The sequence below is a fragment of the Rhipicephalus sanguineus genome, chromosome 11, assembly GCF_013339695.2.
Source record: "Rhipicephalus sanguineus isolate Rsan-2018 chromosome 11, BIME_Rsan_1.4, whole genome shotgun sequence".
Lineage (NCBI taxonomy): Eukaryota > Metazoa > Arthropoda > Arachnida > Ixodida > Ixodidae > Rhipicephalus > Rhipicephalus sanguineus.
Window position 1 is genome coordinate 9,493,839 of NC_051186.1, and position 22,694 is coordinate 9,516,532.

General features: G+C 45.6%; 2 protein-coding genes across 2 annotated transcripts; both read right to left on the bottom strand.

Annotated features, from left to right (window-relative positions):
- Positions 1-854: 854 nt before the first annotated feature.
- LOC119373566 (flavin reductase (NADPH)) lies at positions 855-22,440 on the bottom strand. Its single transcript, XM_037643627.2, has 5 exons — positions 22,198-22,440; positions 15,537-15,698; positions 11,370-11,459; positions 6,628-6,759; positions 855-1,204 (listed from the first exon to the last, which is right to left on the bottom strand). Exons 1-5 carry the CDS (start codon positions 22,280-22,282, stop codon positions 1,053-1,055), a joined length of 621 nt encoding a protein of 206 aa, XP_037499555.1. The 5' UTR covers positions 22,283-22,440; the 3' UTR covers positions 855-1,052.
- On the bottom strand, positions 18,895-19,994 carry LOC119373565 (methylglutaconyl-CoA hydratase, mitochondrial). Its single transcript, XM_037643626.2, has one exon. The coding sequence runs from the start codon at positions 19,846-19,848 to the stop codon at positions 18,925-18,927; it is 924 nt and encodes a 307-aa protein (XP_037499554.1). The 5' UTR covers positions 19,849-19,994; the 3' UTR covers positions 18,895-18,924.
- Positions 22,441-22,694: the final 254 nt, after the last annotated feature.

The window sequence follows — 22,694 nt, forward strand, 5'->3', positions numbered from 1 at the left end:
CATGTATTCAGAGACGAACTGGTACAATGGAGGTTCAATGAAGTGTAATAACCGCATCGATACCAGTAAAATACACACAGAATTCTTTCCTGGAAATTTCAAAAAGCGATCTGGAAGCTTTCAATTCCGATAACTTGATCACTGTCTCCACAAGATGAGGACTATTCAATGCAAGGGGCTTTTGTATTGCACATCTGAATATTTGAGGAGTAGCGGATGAAAATAATTCTTAATTTTTGGAACAGATTGGAAGTGCACTGAACTACAGTACAGCAGCTTGTAATAAGCATGCCGAGAACCACTCAGGCATACCGATGAATAAGCCCATTACAGCTTGACGACCTGCCTGAAGTAAGCACAGTAACTCGGAAGAGAAGGTGAAAAGGAATCACGTGTTGTGTAACAATACGTACTGGAATGAACACTACCATGCTCACATGTGAAGCCACTCCACGAAAACAAACCAAACACAAAAACGGAGGTCTAATACAAATTATCTGGAAAGAGTAAGTACTGCATTTTCTTTCATATACTATGCCACTGCATATAACTAGCCTCTCCATCGAAAACAGTAGAAAAACAAATTTTTTTTTAATCCTCACATACTGGTGTGAAATTGCCTTCCGTGCATTACTGTGCAGTAGTGCCGTGAAGCCTACTTGCACACCGAAATTCACGTATAACTTGGAACCTGACCTTTCTTTCGAATTTTGTGTATTCTTTGTGCGGGTTATATGCAAGGAGATACGGTACAAGGCTTATACTGTACTGGAATTTAAGGTAGCTGTTGCAAATGTCTTACGCGGGCAAGGTTAAAGATGCCACTGGGACAGATAACCATATATACAGTGTACTTCTGTGCTTATATAGTAGCAACTTTATTTTATGTTTGTGTGAACAAATAGAAAAATATCTCTCTTCATAATCTCAGCACTAACACCACGAAAGAATGTGCAAACATTTATAGTTGCACGAAACCATAGTGAGGAGTAAGTAAGCCCATCAAAATGGGTGGAACGCTCGCAGGAACTAGGGGCGCCGTCGAGACCTGCTCAGGCAGACGGGTAGCCGATGCCAACGCTGTGTCCAATGTGCTCGTCCATGGTAAGAGCGTTGACAAGGATTTCGGCCAGATCGAACTTGGAGATGGCCCTGCCAACAGGCGCGTCGTTCACCATCTTGTAGCCACCACGTGCCGGTTCATCTGAAAGTACGTTTACCACGCACTGTTCACAAATGTTATCAAGGCAAGAGCCTTAGATGCCTCATCAAACACAAAAATGGAGCGTCGGCGTCACTACGAGTGATGCAAAAAATCGCCACATGATGACGTCACCACGTGACATCGTCACTATTGACAAAGTTTGTGACGTCATCATGTCGTCACTATGACATTACATCACGTGATGTCATCATGTCGTCACTATGACATTACATCACGTGACGTCATCATGTCGTCACTATGACATTACATCACGTGACGTCATCACGTCGTCACTATGACATTACATCACGTGACGTCATCACGTCGTCACTATGACATTACATCACGTGACGTCACATGATGTCATCACATGACATCATCGTTTGGTCAAAGTGGGCTGATCACGGAGGCAGTGCAAAACCAGGTGAAGTGCAGAAAGCTTCAATGCCTCCGATCTTAGAGGCAGTGCAAATCCACGTTAGGTGCAGAAATTTAGGAGGGGGTCGGGGGAAAGGTCAATATGTCAACTGAGAAGAAAACGAAAAAGAAGTTGGCTTTCGCCTTCCAGTTGTCTTAGGCGACTGCATATTTGACCCTGTGAGTTTTTGCACGAGGAAGGGCTGCAACTTTCTTTGACAGTGGCTGTGAAGTAGTTTTCACTGCAAATGACTGACAGCTTTTTGAAGAAAAAGATAATCGCAAAAACAAGAATTTTTAAGGGCACCTGAGGCACTACGACACATTTCCCAAGAGAGAATGGTTAAACCAGTAAATGAAGGAATATGGGAGAGGGTATTTTATAAATTAAATGAGAGGTGCTTTACGGAAGTTATCCAGACAAGACAGAAATTCAAGAGAAGATGGAGCCTTGAAGAGACGAAAACATTTGAATAGGCAATGTTGCTGGAGCCAACATTTCGACAAATAATAATAATAATAATATTAATAATAATATCTGAGGATTTATACGCCAAAAAAACCGACATGATTATGAGGCAAGCCGTAGTGGACAGCTCCGGAAATTTCGACCATTTGGTGTTCTTTAACATGCACTGACATCGCACATTACGCAGGCCTCTACAACATTTCAACAAGTGCACTTGTCTTCGTCAAAGCGCCAGCTAGTAATTAGTAATTTGCGTATGTCAAGTCTTTCACAGTGAATAGAATGATTCAAGAAATTCTGTTAAAACATGTTGTGTAGCCCAAGAACCTGACGAAGGAAGAGAAGGAACGATGGGCCGCCCCTTTTTACGGCTCGTTCACACCGGCGACTAGCAACGGTCGCGCGACTAAGTTGGTCGCAAAGCGACAGGTCGCAAACGGTCGCACATGGCCGTTTTGGTCACAAAGCGACTGCTTTGGCTCAGTCGTGCGACTGCAGTCGCAAACCTCTGAACCAATCAGATGCGCAGAAACAGGACGTCAGCCTATTTTACGGGGCAATGGCAATGCGAGATGTATACGAGCAGACGTGAATTTTATGTGGCGACATATATAGGTTGCACACAGGTGTGAACATCGGTCGCTTTGAGTCGCTTTTTGACCGACAGTCGCAAACGGTCGTGCGACCGTTGCTAGTCGCCGGTGTGAATGAGCCTTTAAACATTTTCTTGGGCTAAACAACACATTTAGAAGAGTGCCATACGAATAAGTCTAAACAGCCGTGACGGTCAGTGGAAGCTGTTATGACCACTGGGCGACTTAATATCACTGGGAAATGTGCTCATGTTAGTCTCTGTAACGACTTGCCATCGGACATCACTACAGAGGCTAAAATCAGCACATTTCAAGACCTAATTCATAACATTCAACCACCTGTGATTAACACTATGATGGTTTTGTCCTGCACATTCGTATTTTACCCTTCCATTCAATTTTCTACACATTTGACTTTGCACTTTTTATATTTTTTTACGTTTATTACGTTGATTTATTACATTTATGCCTGTTTTATGTAGCATTTAAACAGTTATATAGATTTTTTGTGTCTGACTAATTGTTTTACGAATTTTGTTCACGCCTGTATCTGTATACGCACTGTATCTGTACTAAATAAACATGCCCCACATAATACCCTCACCTTGAGGGACTTCAGGGGCAACTTGAATAAGTAAATGTATGATACACATGCAACACAGTCAGTAGTGTGACCACGTGACACTGCTTGCCGAAAAGGCAACCTACCGTCAGTAACCGCGCAGTCGAAAATTGTTACGCTACAAAGTACGCCCCGATATGAAAGAAGTGACACTATAATTGATCTTAAAACCAACCGGCAAACATGTTAAAGCCAGAAAAGCCAAGGCAGCCACACAAGAAAGATAAAAAAGGTATAAAACGTTAAAAACTAAAATGAAATATAACAAATGTGTAGAGCACATGGTAAAAACTACCTATTGTGTAAAGCACAGGGTAAAAACTATTAAAAAGGCATGCGCCGTAGGTACCCGACTTCCTTATTTGAGAGGGAAATGGAAGGCCTGCTGACACATTTGTCACCCAGTCTCTCGATTTCGGCTGCCTCTAAAATCTCTCTAACATCATCTCTCTAATAATCTAATAATAATCTAATAATCTAACATAATCTCTCTAACTCTCATGCGGCAAGTACTATGTTGGGCAAACTGGCAGGTGCCTCAATGTACGTGTCAGAGAGCACCAGCAGAACCTGTCAGCGGTCGCCTGCAGTCATTTAGCGATGCACTGCCGAGACTGCGGCTGCTCCCCGCATTTCGAGGGTTGCACTGTCTTAGCCAGGCATAGCGAGCAAATTGTTAGAGAGATTTTAGAGGCAGCCAAAATCGAGAGACTGGGTGACAAATGTGTCAGCAGGCCTTCCATTTCCCTCTCAAATAAGGAAGTCGGGTACCTACGGCGCATGCCTTTTTAATAGTTTTTACCCTGTGCTTTACACAATAGGTAGTTTTTACCATGTGCTCTACACATTTGTTATATTTCATTTTAGTTTTTAACGTTTTATACCTTTTTTATCTTTCTTGTGTGGCTGCCTTGGCTTTTCTGGCTTTAACGTGTTCGCCGGTTGGTTTTAAGATCAATTATAGTGTCACTTCTTTCATATCGGGGGCGTACTTTGTAGCGTAAGAATTTTCGACTGCGCGGTTACCATCGGTAGATTGCCTTTTCGGCAAGCAGTGTCAAGTGGTTCCCACCGCTTCTTTTCTAGATGTTATCTTTCTGTTGCTTCGACGCGTGCCTACAAAAAGGCCCTGCGTTCGAAGTAATAAATCAGTTGTGAGTGCAGCACTATGTGTGTGTGTCCTTCCTAAGTAGTGTGACATGATTTTTTTACAAGGAATGCTACGCGGTAAATCGTTCATATAAGACTTAAGATTCAACCCTGAGTTATGCATAATGTTACACAGCAGATGAAAGAGCACACATCATTTTACTGCTACAACAATGTACCAATAGATGTGAACACTAAGGGCAGGGGGCCATGCCACCTCCCCCAACCCCGTAGGTGAGGGGAGAGCGCACGGAAGCTTATGATGACAGACAGGCTTGTAACAGTAGTTCTAAATAGAATGTGCAAATGGTACCACAGGTGGCAAAAATGCACGTGTTTGTTGCTTTTCACGAAACCGGTTTGGCTGTGTGTCCAACTGCGTTACATAAGAGCTTATGAAAGTGCTTAGCTGTTGTTCCTAGCACTGCAACCGTAAAATATGAAGTTAAATTCTATGTTCCACTGGAGATAAATTGTGAGCTTTGTAAAAGTGAGCACTTTTTTCCAGATGGCACCAAAAGACGAGGCTGTGCCACCAGGTTATGGTACCCTCCCACCCTTCCCCCTAACGTGGAATCCTGCATGTGCTGATAAATGCAGAGTTGCCGTTAAAAATTTTGTGGGTTTTTATGGGTTTATGGGTTTTTTTTTGCCTACACTCACAAATGGTTGGTAAATTTAGTGTTTTCTAAGATCCTTCAGTTTGTAAAGTTTTAAAGCGATGTGCACAGCATCCGTAGTTGCCTCATCTAGCATTTTAATATCTAATGCTCCTTAGTTTCTGAACACAACTATTATGGCACACTAGAGGTGCCTTTTGTAGCAACAGGCGGTCAAAGTTTAGGTTGAATTCATTATATGAGCATGTACAAAACTGGAAGGGCGCCAGGGCAGCGAAACTTCAAAGCCTTAAGACTGGATATCCTTACTACGTCGATTTTCTGTCGGCTGTGACATTCTGCATGTCTCATCTTAATTTGCTCAATCTCAGCACTGTCTATGCGATTTCAATCTGTACCTCTAATGCTATTACATGCACTGTAATGTGCCATGACCTTGAAATTTTTTAGCTTTCGAATTCGCCCTTTGATTCTTACACTTAACTTTTTTTTTCTTTTTCTGCTGCATTCCTGTACCACTATTTCTTTGAAGCGTGAGTTTTGCTTCCATTCTTGCGTTTTTTTTGTGTAACAAAAGAGCTGTCTGTGACAAGCATTTCTGCTTCACGTGCTTATGTCTCATTATTCATTCACTCGTTCATTTTTGAAAAGTGCCCACGAAGAAAACTGTCTGTGGGCACTTCAAAAATGAATGAATTAATTAATGAATGATAGGACAAATCAAAGTGAGGCAGGAATGCCTGTCACTGATAGCAGTTTGTAACAAGTATTATACACTTCTAACGAAATGCAGGATGTACACCAAGGCTAGTAATGCCTCTAATGAGGTCCAAGCGTTACAACAGCATTTAGCCTTGTGCCAATAGTAAATTTTAGGTTCGAAGCGAATATCGATTTGGTCAAATAATTTTGAATCGAATTCGAATAGTATATATCACATGTTATAAAGAAAAATGAGCATATTTGTCATGACCCAACTAACCTGCACAATATTTTTTAAAATTAAAACAAGGCATGTGCAAATGTCATTCTTCTTGGTTCAAAGGGAAGCAGGAGCAACTGAATAGCAGCAGGATTTGACTTTGAGTAGAATGCAAGTGATAACCTCTAAAATATGTCACGTTCTAAAATTTACCATACCTACAGCATATAAGCCGGTATAACGAGCTTTTAAGCTTAAAAAATGATGAATCGATGTGAGGGTAATTTGTTCATTTAACCTTGCAGTGGGGCTTCGCGGCAGAGCAGATTTTCCCTGGAAAGGTGTATTCACGGTATAGCACTCCTCCACCGCAGTGAAACCGCTTTTACAGGGGGGTTACACGTGGTTTATATATGTCTATTCGTTCATTTCGAATACTTCGAAATTTAGAGTAATTTAAATCCGTTTTGAAGCCAATTCGAATACTTTAATATTCGTTTCAATATTGAAACTGCTCGAATATTCGGATAAGCCTAACAGTATTCTGTTTCCAACTGGCCAAGAGAGGACGTGGTACGTCTTCATACATACACCTTCAACAACATACATCTTCAACATTCACATATAGTACCTGCAATATGCGGAGGGAAGATGGCAACCCACTCGCGATCGCAAGCCTTGAGCGCTTCGTACATGCGCTCATGGTCCTCCGTCAACGGTACAAATTTTGGTGGCACCTTGGCACGTTCCCAGAAGAGGAAGGCTGGCAGAAATGTTGCACAAGAAAGTCAAACACATCACACTCTAAAAGAAGCAAAGAATGAATAGGCTATCTCAAAATGAAGAAACCTAGAAGTTGGCAAGTCCTACCCATCCTTCCCAAAGTAGATAAGCGATTAGCACATGGGTTTTTAATAAGGGATGACATACGTACAGTACTCACAGATCGAAATAGGACAATTTAGGGCTAAGTGATGCACATGTTTTCGTTTCTACAGTCTTCAGTTTGGGTCATGTCGGCGTAATTTCGACATCTTCGGGCAAACGTGCAGCGCGGCACAGACAAAGGATGAGAAACGGACTACACGAGTGCTTGTGTAGCCCGTTTCTCGTCCTTTGCCTGTGTCGTGCTGCATGTTTACCCTAAGATGTTGATATACCAACTCGCCCAGATCGCCATATTAGTTCGTAATTTCGAGTCGAACGCATAGATCGGAGCCAACGTCATCTTGAGAGACCACATCCGTCGTGATACGACATGGTTATCTCAAGCAAATGCGCATACAAGTCGTTATACTAAAACTTTTGATGTCGTGTTTCAATCCATGAGGACTGCACTATACGAAACTATTGAAGATTACCCTTCAGGCATGAATAGACCTTTTTCAAGCACACAAGCAGGACCAACGAGCGCACAAGTGCTCATGGGAAAAGTGTGTGCGCCACAGCAGCAGCTGCGACAAGCGTGCAGGCCTCACGCTTTAGCTGTCTGCCTGCGCCGTGCGAGCACTTCTCAGATTAAGTGAATTTGGCAAGGTGCAACGTACGACTGCGTAATACAATAATGACCTTCTGTGTTTAGCTGCGATAGCCTATCCACGATTTTCATTTGCCTAACCTTTTCCTGAGCCATTGTGCGACCAGTTGCGCAGTTCCAAAGCGTCACTTTTTTGGGGGGGGGGAACCAGCATGCCTTATGGCATATACTAAATAAAAAGACACAACTTGGTTTCGTAGATGAAGTCTAGGAGCAGTCGATGCAACTTGTGAATCTATTTCGTATCAACATCCACCGACACTGTCAACGAGCACAGGGTGAGGTTCTGACATTTAGATTACACGAAATAGTATATTTGACATTTAGTAAAATAAGATACGAGGGGCGTTCAATAAAGATTTCCCCTAACCCACTTCCTGGGAATGGAGAGCAACGAAACTTTCCAGATTTATTAGTCCTTCTCTACATAGGTGACACCCCGGGAGACACATTTCTCCCATCTTTTTATGCAACTGTAAACACCTCGCTTGTAGAAGTCGACAGGTTGCTGCAAAAGCCATGGTGTAACTTCAGAAATCAGAATCTCATCATCTGAAAAATGCTTGCCCTTCAAATATGACTTCAATGTTTGAAAGAGGTGGAAGTCCGAGGGTGCGAGGTCGGGGGAATAAGGGGAATGCGGTAGAATTTTAAAGCCGCAGGAGCATGCTTCCGTGTGGGCAACATGTGAGTTGTGAACTGGGGCATCGTCTCGCAGAGGGCGGACGCCTTTGGTGAGCATGCCACGTCTCTTGTTTTTGATGGTCTCTCGCAATTTCCACAGCAGTGAAGCATAGTATGGCTCAGTAATCATGGCACCCTTTGCTAGGAAATCCATCAAGACTGATCTGTGCTGGTCCCAAAAGACTGTGAGCATGACCTTGCCCGCCGAGGGCTGGTTGCGTGCCTTCTTTGGAGGCGGTGAGTCCAAGTGCTTCCGTTGCATCGACTGGACAGTCTCCGTATCATATTGATGGACTCAGCATTCATCCTGTGTAATCAGTCTGTTGAAAAAGTCCTGCTGGTTTCCACGGCACATGGTCAAAAGAGCCTGGGAGCATTCGACTCGTTCCTGCTTTTGGAAAGGTGTGAGCAGCCGGCGAACCCAGCGATCGGATACCTTACGCGTATGAAAATGGTCCTGAATGATTTTTTCCATGGACCCCACACTAAGCTTGACATGTTGGGTTAGGTCTCGAACGCTAACGCGGCGGTTTTCCAAAATGGCGGCCTCCACTTGCTGTATGGTGTGTTCATAGACAGCGGAGTAAGGTTGCCCTGCAATCGGAGCCGCTTCCCACCGAAATAAGACCCTATTTGAATTGACGATGCCAGTTCTTCACTACATCTTATGATGGGGAATCCTACCCATAAACCTCTTTTATCTCATCGAAAGTCTCCCTTGGAGAGCGGCCTTTCAAGTACGGGAACCTGATGGCTGCTCTGTCTTCCACTGCATCCATTATCCCACCTCACACCACTTCAGCACCTCTAAAAGAAAGACCGTTGCTAGTTTAGAGTTGCACATTGGCACGTGACCTACAGTGGCTTATGTCATTACACACGCGCAGTTTCAGCATCCTGCAATAAATGGAAGTCAGTCAGGGGAAATCTTTATTGAACGCCCCTCGTACAATGATTAGACAGCATGCATGTTGCTCGAACCGCAGGCAACAAACGATAAGCTTCTAACAAGTTGACAATAACTGCCGGTGTTGCATTTTATATGCGGCAGTTGTGTTTTCGCATGTTGGCTCACAGGCAACCATATGTACTACATATACTGTAGATATGGTCGCTATAACATTAAATGCGTTCATGACATTAAATGCTCAAGTGGAAAGGTATTTCTAGAAATTCAATACGGCACATTCATCAAAGTGCATCACAAGTAAACGTTGACTAAACATGAATTTGCAGTTCCAGCTCATATTGCAGATGACGGTACGTCTTAACAACATCGGCATGCGATATAGCACAAGCCATTTAACTGCTACATCTGATACATATCCGCTTGGTAATACCTACACTGACTGCTTTATTCCTTTCACATTTCATGCATAGAAATACGTGCAGGTGCGTTCAGACATGTATAGCAGTTATGATGTAAGAATAGTTGACAAGCGGTAACGTGTTCTTTTTGTTTTGCGCTCCAATGGCACCAACAAGCAGCGGGCGACCACACAGACGGCTCACTTGACGTACGCACTTTTCCCATAGTGCTCGGCACACCCGCAGGGCACTCTGGGATTGCTTGAAAAAGGGTTACAGTAGAACCCCGCTGATACGTTTTTGAAGGGACCGTAGGAAATAAACGTAAGAGACGGGAAACGTAAGAGCCGAAAAACAGGAAAAACGGCAAAATATTTAGTGGTACAGAATTTTATTTCAATTCTTACGAGCAGCACGAAAATTGGCGCGCTCAGCCGCGATCTAGTCGATGGATAGAAACGCGGAGCTTAGGACGGCCTCATCCACAGAAATGTAATCAACGTATGTGATTTTTTTAACACCAACAGCTGTAGGCATGAAAGAACTAAGCACACGCAATCACGACCGGCGCGGCGAGTCCGACCGCGAACCGCATGCACGACCGTGCGAGCTCCAACCAGCTCGAACTCCTCCCGCTCTCCGACAAATAACGATGATGATGAGTCTACGCCAACGCGATGGCAGAAGTGAATGCCTATCTCGAAGGCCTTGCTTTCGCATGCAATTACGTCATACACGCCATATTTGTGCAATACAAATCTCAAAGGCTATGCTTTTGTCAATAGTAAATGCCAATCTCGAAGGCCTTGCTTTCGCGAGCAGTGACGTCATAGACGCCATCTTTGCAATTTGAATCTGGAAGGCCATGCTTTTGTTTGCATCAATTGAAAGATTCTGTTGCTTGCGCCTCTCATGCGGCTAATATTACGGTCAAACGAGGCCAAGCTGCGTGAAAATGCACCATGGCGGCTCTCTTTGGTAGTCACTTGGTCGGCTCCGAGCGCACTTCGGGACGTATCATACGGGAACGGTCCGACAGTTACGACGTAACAGCGGGGTTCCCAATACATTGTATCCTATGGGAGCTATGCCGGGACCGGCGGAAAACGACGTAACAGCCGGGAAAACGCAGCAGTGAGGAACGTAACAGCGGGGTTCTACTGTATTATGATTGACACTTTGCAAATGTGTCATATTAGTACAACATAATTCCAAGGCACTCAATATTACATTCCAAGAAAGGAAATAAAGTATAGTACATCTGACACAAAACATGCATGCTAACACCTGGCAGAGCCTGACAGCAGGCACATAGACTGCACAGAACAACTAGATGTTGCGGCTATTCAGAAGAAAGTATTCCAAGCTAATGCTTGTTAGCTATAATTGCAAGCAAACCGTGCATCTGCAGAAGAAATAAATATCTGTAAATTCAAACATGATGCCTTGGTGAGATATAAAGACCTGCTCAAATGGAATAAGTTTTGTATTCAATCACGCCACAGGCTGAAACCTGAATAAACCAAGCTACCTAATCAAAAAGTTGGAGTCCATCCAGAACAGAGATGCCCCAATACTTTGTGCAAATATGACTGAAGTTCTCGCTTTAAAGTGCTGTGTCTGTCTTATCAATATCACACCCGTCACCTGCCATGAAGATATGAACAAAAATTAAATGTAATCGATCAGAGTCACTAGATACGAAGTTGTAATAAACATCAGTCCGAGAGAACTCTTCAATGACCTCCGCCTCAAGTACGTAGATGGCCGAAAAAAGCTTACAGCCAAAACATTTGAAATTCTAATTATGTTGCTATAGGGAAATACAGAGCATGACAACTCACATGATACACAGGCAGAGATTCGCTTCACTCCATGGTCGGACATGGACTGCAAAATGTTCTTCAGTCCATCGGACAGAGCTGTAGTGGGGCCTGAAAAAGCACCACGGGTGTATCTAGGCATGCCTCCAATCAACCTTTTTCTGTAACATGCAAATGCTCAACAATGTACTTTCAGTGTGTGAAATTCGCAGCATGAGGTTGAACTAGAATGTCAGGTCATGATATTGAATGTCCTCAGTTAAGTCTCTAAAGAAGCCATTGTGTGTGACAACTCCCACAATAGAAGAGCCAAGATTTGGGATAGCTGGTTGTATATGGCTACCGATTGCAATGCACTAGTTTGATACACACAAAATGCAAGGAAAACAACTGACCTACACAAAGCATGAACAATACACATGTCCTCTCAAAACGTACTTGTAGGCTAGTTGGTTGGTCATATTCACGATAAACGGCAGCGCACGCTGCGTTAAGACAGAAACACAAAACACGAAAAAAAGGACGACACAAGCGCTGAACTTCAACTGATCTTTATTGACCACCACAGTTGCTTAAATAGCATCTTGTTGCGCATGCGTGTAGCATCTGGCAGAGCAAGTTCAATAGACAATCCCATGAGCAATAAAACCCAGAAGCCGCGATCAAATCACAAAGCAAAAGCGAAAGATTACAAAATAAAAAACCCGATAAAAACCAACACCAAAAACCAAACCACATCACGTGTTAATACCTAAAAAATTTCCGCTCTTTTGAAGATAGAGCAACCGATGGGCAGCTAATGCAGTCTTCCCTCCTTTCCAAAATTCCTGCCGCTTCTAAAATTTCACGTGCAATTTTGCCTTTTTCCCTACACACCACCCTCGTGTTGCCCAACATGGGTGCGCAGCCGCAGTCCCTGCAGTGAATGGCAAGGTGGCCTGCTGACGTGTGATAAGGTGTACGTTGGGCAAACGGGTAGATGCCTCAACACGAGGCTCACAGAGCACAGTTATCACTGCTCCAAGAAAGATGCAGGCCACCTTGCCATTCACTGCAGGGACTGCGGCTGCGCACCCATGTTGGGCAACACGAGGGTGGTGTGTAGGGAAAAAGGCAAAATTGCACGTGAAATTTTAGAAGCGGCAGGAATTTTGGAAAGGAGGGAAGACTGCATTAGCTGCCCATCGGTTGCTCTATCTTCAAAAGAGCGGAAATTTTTTAGGTATTAACACGTGATGTGGTTTGGTTTTTGGTGTTGGTTTTTATCGGGTTTTTTATTTTGTAATCTTTCGCTTTTGCTTTGTGATTTGATCGCGGCTTCTGGGTTTTATTGCTCATGGGATTGTCTATTGAACTTGCTCTGCCAGATGCTACACGCATGCGCAACAAGATGCTATTTAAGCAACTGTGGTGGTCAATAAAGATCAGTTGAAGTTCAGCGCTTGTGTCGTCCTTTTTTTCGTGTTTTGTGTTTCTGTCTTAACCCAGCGTGCGCTGCCGTTTATCGTGAACACATGTCCTCAATATGTCGAATTTCCGTGGTGTGCAAAAATTCAAATGCTTCTGAGCCACTACCTGTGAAGGGCAAGTCTACAACTTGCTATCACCAGGGTGGCTAGAATGGGAAGGTGTAAAAAATGAGCCGTGTTTCTGTTGCCTAGGGGTGTCGCCTAACGCGATCCCTCCACTAGGCCGAGATATAGCGTGAATATTGGAGACTCTGCCTGCTAGCATGGCGGAGACGATGTTGAAAGACACCTGCGACAGAAGCTTGTCAGCTTCGTCGGCATTACAAGTCGTTTTACGAGTTCCTTGTGTTAGTGAGCCTTGAGAGGAGAGGCATCTATAAAAAAGAAGAAAACTCAAATGACCGTGTCTTGTGCCAGGGTGCGATTCTTATGCATAACATGTGCAGAAAAGGTGCCACATTTGCACGAGCCGGAATGCAGACAAATTTTTTGCGGTTTTCGAGCAGGCCATCTCCAGGGCTGGCCAAGCTCTACAGGAGGATTCAGCTATCGGTGAAAAGCGTTTTGACGGAAGGCAAATGTATTGAACCCGTTCAAGTGCTGCAAAGGCTTTTTCATGCATGTGTGACAAGCACGGGCAAGTGCGGTTGCTAAAGGGGTACTGACACCAATTTTCAAATCCGAGTTTACTCCGCCATACAAATCTCCTCTATGTCGAGATTGCTAGGAGCAAGTGTGATGCTCGGTAAATGCTGTTAAGATAACTTAGTTTGACATTAAAGTCAATTTTCAAATGGGCCACCAGCTGACAGAGACACTAGCTTGATGACAGGCTGCAGTACCCATCCTGGTGACTTCACGCACCAATATGGCCAGTTGCGACGACATAAGGTTGCGTGTCACCAGCCGAGTGCAGCGGCCGTGGATATGTCAAGATATCTTGCACGAGTTCGTGACTAGAAGCTCATTCCACGACGTGAAGACAGGGTACAATAGGAACCGAAACCAGCTTTTAAAGATGTGTCGTAATTAATTTTTCAGGGCAAACTCACACTTACCAGTACATTTTCTACGCTCTTGACGGTTTGGCCTTTCAGTTGATGCAAAAAAACTCAAAATTTTCGTGTCAGTACCCCTTTAAACACTTCATGGCACTCCTAAAAACTTGGCAATTGCTTTTAGACAAATGCATTCATTTGAACATTTTATTTTCTTCATCAGCTTTATTTTATTCATTTTATTTTCATCGATTATACAGAGGAACATAGTTACGCCACCTTGCGTATTATACTGCGCGCTACGTAGCTACAGAATACATTCTGCCATCAGACTGCACACATTACAAAAATGCCTGCGTCGTGCCCACAGAGAACACTGCAGGACAGCTGCGAAGTCAGATAACTAGAGAATGGGATCTTGGAGGGCTGGTGTACCTATCAGAGTCGCTATACAATTTGGCACAGGTAATGTAAACCAGGATGACACACGTGTTCAGCTCAGTACGCTTGCATTCAAAGATTGTAGGCAGCTTACTGCAACTCTGTAAGCAGCATGTTGTAGAAGTTGGCTGTGTCGAGTATGTAAAGAATTGACATAATCAGTGGTCAGGTCCTTTTGCATCACAAAAGGGTTCGTCTTCATTCGAAGGGGCTCGACCAGGCAGAAAGCGACAATAAATTAAAGAAATTAAATCCATGCATAACCTAAAAGAACACCGACCAGTGTGTTGCTTATAAACTGATGCTAGTAGAATTGCGTTGAAGCCATGAAACTAAGTGCTGTCTCATTTTCTACACAACTTTTAGCATACTGGCTCCATGACGGCGCAACATCGAGTGTAATTCAAATTCAACAATGAGCAAATGCCAAAGTTGTCTGCGCCGTTCCAGCGGCGAACTTCGGCACAGATGGACCAGTGTCCTCTCTCCCTCCTTCGATCGCGCGACCATGGCACAACAGCTGAACTGAAGTGGCTGAAGCACTCGCGCACTGACCCGAAGTGGCAGAGAGAGCGGCGAGTCACGTGGTTAAGCACGTGGACATGGCTGGCGAGCCAGTGTTTGTCATCCTAGCAGCGGTCGGAGCAGTGGAGGCAGCGGCGCGGCTAGTCACGTGGTATGCATTCTTCGCTTCAAGGCCAAGCGGAGATACACGGCGAAGCTCACTTGACAAGGCCAGTAAAGCTTTCGCTTCAAAAACTCGCGGGGTTCCTTGTGTATTCACCCAAGATGACTTGAAGGTGAAAGTTATCTTCTTTTTCGTCTCAGTCGATGTTTTGATCTTGCTCCACCCCCTCTGAAAGCTTTCTGCAGCTAATGTGGCTTTACAGTGCCTCCAGGATCTGAGTCATTGGAAGCTATCTACACCTCACCTAGTAGTGCACTGCCTCCGCGGTTGGCCCACCTTTGACCAAGCGACGTTGTCATGTGATGGCGTCATGTGAAGTCACGTTACTTGACGTCATAGTGACATCACGATGGTGTCGTGAAAATTGGCGATCTGTGATATCATGGTGACGTCATATGGTAATGTCATCACGTGACGATTTTTTTGCATGACTCGTGTTGATGCCGCCAACGCGAGACAGTGACGCTGCTGATGGTCAATTTTTGCGTTTCACGAGGCATCCGAGGCTTTCACCTTAATAAATGCTGCAACCTTGCACTGAACATCACCGTAGGCATATGTTGTTGCTGAAGCAAGAAACAAGACCACCCACTCGTGTCATTCCTTGTGCCGAGCACCACGATGACACCATCCTGGCCCTTGACAGCCTTGTCGACATCCTCTTTCTTTAGCACGTCACCCACAATCACGTGGTGAGGCGTGGTATCCTTGGGCAGCCTAGAGGCATCCCTCACGAGCACGGTCACCTCGTACCCTGCAACAAAAGAAAGGAAATGAAAGACAAGCAGAAGGAAGGGACACGGATCAGAACAGCACCTGGCTGGCTACCCTACGCAGTGGGAAAGGGAAGAATAGAGAGAGGGAAATCGTGAATGCATGCTCATGCGTGAACATCAACGCACAATCAAAGGCACTTACACAAACAATGAGAAATTGCACAGCTGACACATTACAGGGCTTAAAGGGGTCATGAACTACTTTTCCAAGTAATTATTGAATGACCTCAGTAGTGGAGTTTATTGTCTCACAAATCGATTGCTGCAAGCATTTCTCAAATCCGTCAAAAACAAGCGGGGTTGCAGGGTTTTTGTCGTACGCTTCAAGCACTTTCTTTCTTCTCTTGTCTCGACAAGTATGCTGCAAGCTACACAGAGACAGATGGCCCAAGGGATCTGCTCAGCAGAATGTCTCTGTTATCAGCAAGAGTTGAAGAAATCGTATGTAGGACTGTAGATGCTGCCATGATTTGTCATCACACTGAACAAATAATAGCTTGCAAATATTTATGTGAGACGTTAACTGAAACTCACTGGGCAAGGCAAAGTGATGATTTATTAGAGCTCTAGTTTGTTTGCAAACTTATTACCATTCCCCGAACTGTTGGTTTAGTGAAGGCGTAAACGTGAGAAGCTATGATGGTGGCACAAAGCTTGAGAATAAAGGAGTCGTGACACAAAAATTTTCGCCCCGAGTTTTTTTACTGCAGCGTGTTGCTGGGGGCCTGTTATTCATAACACGGCACATCGTTTGCTGCAGCGCGCGACAGATAATTAATTACAAGCTCCTCATTACCGACGCAGCCTCAGTTTTGGTTTCACAGAGCTCCAAAAACGACAAGCCGCCGGGTGCAACTATCACCACCTAGTGAGTGAAACGCTCGGTCAGGTGAGCACACAAAACAGTGACGCATATCCGCACGGTCTGTCGTCGTCGGGCTCATCTTCGTCTGATGGCGTCGATTTTCTTGCGGCGGGGATGGAAGGAACTTTCGACGTGGCGAATCACTTCAGGTTTGACCCGCTGGCGAGGAGCGATTCGTCGGGAAGAGCGTCAAAACAGAAATGGCAGCTATGACGTCATTATAAATTGTACCGGCCACAACGGTTACGTAGGGGAAGTAGGGGGGTCACCTCGGGTCACCTCCGAGGGTGTCAATGCACTAGGTACGGCCTATAATGCTGGATCGCGCTCGCGAACTTCAAAATTCATATAAAATACCTCCCAAGCTTTATTCGCTGTCGATATTTTGCAGATGGTACACGCACGTACACGGGAATCGATCCAGCAGGCTATCTTGGCCGCGAAATTTTGTGTCAGTACCCCTTTAACACAGACTACTATTACCGTGTACATTTTATTTTGCTGCTGGTTAAAATTGTTGGCAGTGGTACAAATGTGAACACGTCACCTTATTAATGTTCTTGTGGCAAGAACATTCATGGAAAAACATGTCTAGAAGAAATCATGGTTAAACAAAGCGTCACGAAAGGTTAGTACCGGCGTCTGTGGTTTCGTGAACACTTTGTGTACAGTGGAACGATGGAAAAGCTGGAGATATCTAATTATGGAATTCAATCATGCTTCTCCTTAATGTACAGTATGGTCACCTGTTAAAGGGAACACTCCAATTTTGCTGGCCCTTTAACAGCAAGTGGACAGGGAAACATTGTTCATGCACTGCACGAGTCTGTCAAAAAGAGGCAGAACTGTCAACCACCAGTAGTTTTATGCACATCTAAGCCACCATGTTTTTGCATGAGAGCGTAATCCAAACATGCCCTGCACGCAAGTGTTCCCTTTGACAGTGGACTAGTGATGCAGAACTATCGATGGTACTATCGATACTATCGATAGCTGAGTCACTATCGAACTATCGATGGTAAAAGATACTATCGATAGCACTATCGATAGTAAGTACTATCGATAGTTTAAAATCAACAGCGCGAACTCATTGCAGAATAAACTTGGTTCCCCGTGCGTGTGGTACATAGTGAAGCCGGTGAAGCAGGCTGAAGGGCAAGAAAGTTGACATGCTTGAGTTCTTCACCAGAGTGCTTCGCTGACACATGGTCATAAAGTCAAACTATTCAGCTGTAGCGGAAAGGAAGCCGTTACGTGCGGTGGGACTACGCGGCTTGGGATTTGTATTGCATTTTATGATTTCAGAATTTAAAAAAAATGACCAAGAACTAAATTTGTTATTTATAAGATGTAACTGGTTGCTTTTAAATATTAATTTATTGATGGACATATGCCGCCAATTTCACTACGCGAAAAATTTCTCTCGCCAAATATTTGCTCATAAGTTAAGCGAAGCTGATAGTAGGCTATCGTGAATATTTGGCCGTTTGGCCAGCCAGTAACAGCATCATTATTCGTAACACTATGGATAGTTTGTCACGTGGTTGTGACGGTGAAGAATGCTGCAGCAAGACGGGGAAATACGAAGCTCTTTATTTGGTCGAATTTGTGCCCAGAGAATCAAAACTCAGAATACAAGCGATACACGCTGCGCACTGATAGCGGCGAGAACAGTCGCCGGCCGTCGAGTAATCTGATGATCGGTGGAACGCTTCGTCTTTTATACACCAGTCATCAAACCTTACAGCGTTATCACTGGTGCTCGCGTATATAGGCTATCGAATAAACTTGACTATTCGCGTCCGGCGCTCAATCGTTACAATGATCTCAAAGAATCGCGAAGCCTCTAAAACATTGCGGCGCGGTCTGCGTCAAAAGCTGCTAACAGTCTGTGGGTGACACCCGAACACATCAAAACAAAGCAATAAACGCGCGTGGCAGTAATATCGCTCGTAATATTACCGATGGTACTACCGATTCGACTATCGATAGTTTGTTTACACTATCGATAGTTCCAAAGAAACTGTCGATACTATCGATAGTCAAATTACCGATAGTTCTGCATCACTACAGTGGACCCGTCTGTACAGTGGCCAACGAAGGCAGAACATATGCAGCTGCGGTAGATTACAACTGCACGACATTGGTCTTCCAGTCAACCCGAAAAATACTACTGACAACGCTATTCATTTTGGGTTCTCGAATGTTGGTACCGGTTGCTCTTGCACCGTCTCGGACATGCACACTGTCGTGTACGAATAAAGGAAAGTATGTGACACATGCGTAACAGAAACAGGATTACCGGCTGTTTTTATTCACTGTAGCACCCAGCTAGCGCGTCACTCTCCCTTATAGTTGGGCTTCCTCTTCTCCTTGAAAGCGGCGAGTCCCTCTACCCTGTCCTTCGACTGCGTAACCTGCATGTAGTACGCCCTCTCGTAGTCCAGTCCGTTGCTGATGGGCACGTCCATGCCCTTGTTGATGGCCAGCTTGGCCATCCGCAGGGCGATAGGTCCTTGCGGCCTGATCTCCTCCGCCAATTGGAGAGCCCGATGAAAAGCGGCGTCGCCTTCCTTGTTCTGTTGGACCACGTAGTTGACCAGTCCGATGTCCTCCGCCTGTTCGCCGTCCAGGACTCTACCAGTGAAGATGAGTTCCTTGGCCTTGGCCCTGCCGACGACTCGGGGTAGCCGTTGGGTGCCCCCGGCGCCCGGTATGATGGCCAGGGTGGTCTCCACAAGTCCCATCTTGGCCGAGTTGGAGGCGACCCTCAGGTCGCAGGCCAAGGCAAACTCCAGTCCTCCCCCCAGGGCGGCACCGTCCATGGCCGCTATGGTCGGCACGGGCATCTCTTCCAGGGCGATGGTCGCGCCGCGGAGTCGAGCCACGAAGGGGCCGACCTCTTGGACGGGCATGGCGGCGCGCTCTTTGAGGTCGGCACCGGCGCAGAAGACGCCCGGCACGAGACTCCGCACGATGAGTACCCGGAGGGAGTCGTCGTACTTGAGGCAGTCGAGGGTCGACTCGAGCTGCTTGAGGAGTACCTTGCCGAGGGCGTTCTTCGCCCTCGGTCGGTTGAAGCCGATGACGGCGATGCCCGACCGCTCACCGGTGAGCTTTTCGACGACTACTTCGTCCGACGAAGTGGGGAACGTGGAAGCAGTTTGGGAGGAGAGGTACCGGCACGCGCCGCCGCTACGGTAGCAGCTGCCGACGCGGGCGGCTGGTCGCTGCAGCGCGCGGACGAGCAGATTTGCCACCATTGTGGATGGGAAGCGAAAGAAGTTTCTCTCTGCACTATCTGTACGGAGTCCACCGCCTCGGTGCCCTTACAATACAATGCAATCAAATACTTGCCGATACGAAAGCGGTTTATCGGGCAGACCACGCCAACACGCCACTACGAGGAGGCGACGACAGCGCCACCATGGCCACGGCGGAGCGAAAAACATTCACGCCCTGCCACCCACTGATATAGCCTCGGAGATCTATTTCCGCACAATCTCGAAGGCCACATAGTTTTGTGCTCTCAAGACAAGACCACGCCTTCCTAGGCCGTGCTCGAGCTCGCTTAAAAACCGACAGAGCATGTGTAGAAATACAGCACACATTTGGCAGGCTTCTGTTTAGACGTACGTTGTAAAATGACATTATTTATTGTGTGCCGGGCTGGCGAATAGTAAGAATGAAGCAGATAGGTTCTATCAAGAGGCATTGTCCAAGCAACGCCTCTTCGATCATGCAGCGACCCTGCTCTGCGAAAGTAATGTAAAGTATCCTAAGTTACTGCAAAGGGGTATTTGTGCTCTTACACGACAAGTCTGGACAAAAAGCAAAATGGTGGTCGTGGAAAAAGAAACAACGCAAACAGCGACGGCAACCCTGAGACGTTTGATAACATAGAGTTAATATACTGACTCTAGAGGAAAAGCTGGGCCGCGAGACCTATAACCACAACAACGCTGACATCTTGGAACGTTGTCATTCTTGCCATCACATATCAACCCTAAAGAAGCATCTGCACAATTAAAAACTTGCGGATATTGTTTTGTGTTTATTTTGAATACTTCTACGAAAGAATACGACGGCTATTTATGAAATTTACTGCGCGCGGAAAGGAGCGTTTGCAGGCTGGTTAACTAGATGGCACCACCATATCAACACTCGCGAGTACGCGAGTGTGTGCTTGCGGCCGATTGCGCCGGTTTGCGCGTCGTGTCAGAGCCCCTGAAACTTCGTTCGCGACGTGTATCTCGTAGTTGTCATAGTGTCCCGTTGTGTGCGTTTTCTGTCGCCGCATACCACTCGACTTCATGTGACAGCCCTTTTTTTCTTTCGAGCTGGAAACTTCAGTGCATCAGTGCAAACCAGGACGGACGGCAAAGAAGAGATGAGACAAGCCCTGAAAGTTATCTACGAACTAGTCGCAACCGATTTTTTAAATGCTTCTTAACGGCGATAAAGCTTCGTGGGCCGTGTAACTTTATAGTTTCGATTGAAGCTTTCGGGAGATGTCTCACTCACATTCGCCGTTTCATGCTGCAATCGACATTGTTCTGCTTTACGGCTCTCTGCGCTGAAGTACGGCAGCAATGAGCTGAAAAATAACGTGGATACAGGTGTCTCGCCATTGCAAGTCGAATGAGCGCGCGACCACGGCCTACGGACTTTGCTTCGAGCTGCGAATCTGTCGAGTGACCTTTGTGTCAGCGAACGGAGAAACTTTGGTAGGGAGTGCCTAGTAAAAACCATGCACAAACAGGTGGAAATTTTAGCTGTTATCAACCGGACCAGCTGCACAGACAACCGTACACTAACACACGGCTTCATGCATCAAAACACAGCTGATGTTCTCTGAACAGCGCGTAGCTGGCTTAGGTTGGTAGATTAAAACTGATTACTACCGTCAAATTTAGCGAGCGTCTCAGGGTCTGGCAACGGTGGCAACGATCGTTTTGTTCCATCATGGCGGAACCCATGCGGTTATAGGTTTCAATGCATGGGCCCTATGGGGAGCTTTTCCTCTAGAGTCAGTATATTAACTCTATGTTTGATAATAAGGAAGTGGGCGTCACTACAGTGCGTCGCGGCATATCAAATTATTAAAGTTAGGCTGGTCACCCGTTCGAAATTCGTACACTGCGTACCACGCCATAGATTACGTTGCAAATACGTTATATTTATGCTCATTCTTTTTCTACGCAGGCATGCAAGCAGCGACAGGCCGGCATGTGTGCATGCAGAGTCCCGAATAAGTGCGCACGGGTCGAGGTCATGTACCAGTTGGAAGCGTCGCGCAGTCCGCAAACGCATGCCCGGAGAATGGTCTTTGCAGATCAGGTTAATGAAGTGATTAAACGAGCGTTGATGAAGGCGCTGCTCCGACAGACGCGTTCTCAACAAAATCACAAAACACAAACATCTTACCCGGATCAGTTAGCAAGGCACGCTCAAGCAACCACTAACAAGCCAAACACACGCTTACAAGCATTTATGTTTTCGAAGCGAGGGTTCTCTCTGAGTCGTGACCGGGTTTATTTGAGAACTATATCGTCTGAGTCGATGAATTAGAGCGATCGAACGTAAGTGATCAGAAAAGCGCGCCAAGTTACCTTTTTTCACGGCGTAATCAAGCACCGCTTGTCCAGTAAAACCGGTCGATCCGAATATGGCAACTTTCTTGATCGTGGGAGCCATGCTGTGGGTGAAGTTCTGCGTCGCGTATGCAGTCGAGCACTCGAGGATTCTAGCAGCTTGTTGAGTACTTTCACCTGCGCTTTTGTGCTGCTGCAGACGATAAGCGCGTGTCACGTGACTTTTAAACGGCAAAGCCACCGCTAGAACGTAGCCGATGTATCGGCCACAACAATGTCACAAAAGCAAACGATGCTAAACTGTCAAAAAGCATTAACATGTAAGTCATTACGTTTTGGTTATTCTTGTTGTATTGCTTGTTTTCAGTCAGTAGTCACATAAAAAGGACAACAGCTTTGGATAACAGATACGAGAGGGCGACACAATCGCAGTGATCGTGCGAAGTAGTTTTGTTTTTGTTTCGGAATGGGAGGCGGCTGCTACCCAGAAAAACGAGACCTAGCAGAGCACGTTC

What these genes read in the sequence shown, in the direction of transcription:
- LOC119373565 (XM_037643626.2), bottom strand. Translation starts at nt 19,848, where the DNA reads ATGGTGGCAAATCTGCTCGTCCGCGCGCTGCAGCGACCAGCCGCCCGC.
- LOC119373566 (XM_037643627.2), bottom strand. Translation starts at nt 22,282, where the DNA reads ATGGCTCCCACGATCAAGAAAGTTGCCATATTCGGATCGACCGGTTTT. An exon ending in TGATTACGCCGTGAAAAAAG is followed by an intron (nt 15,699 to 22,197) that starts GTAACTTGGCGC and finishes CTTTTGTTGCAG; the next exon opens with GGTACGAGGTGACCGTGCTC. An exon ending in AATCTCTGCCTGTGTATCAT is followed by an intron (nt 6,760 to 11,369) that starts GTGAGTTGTCAT and finishes CATTTCTGCCAG; the next exon opens with CCTTCCTCTTCTGGGAACGT.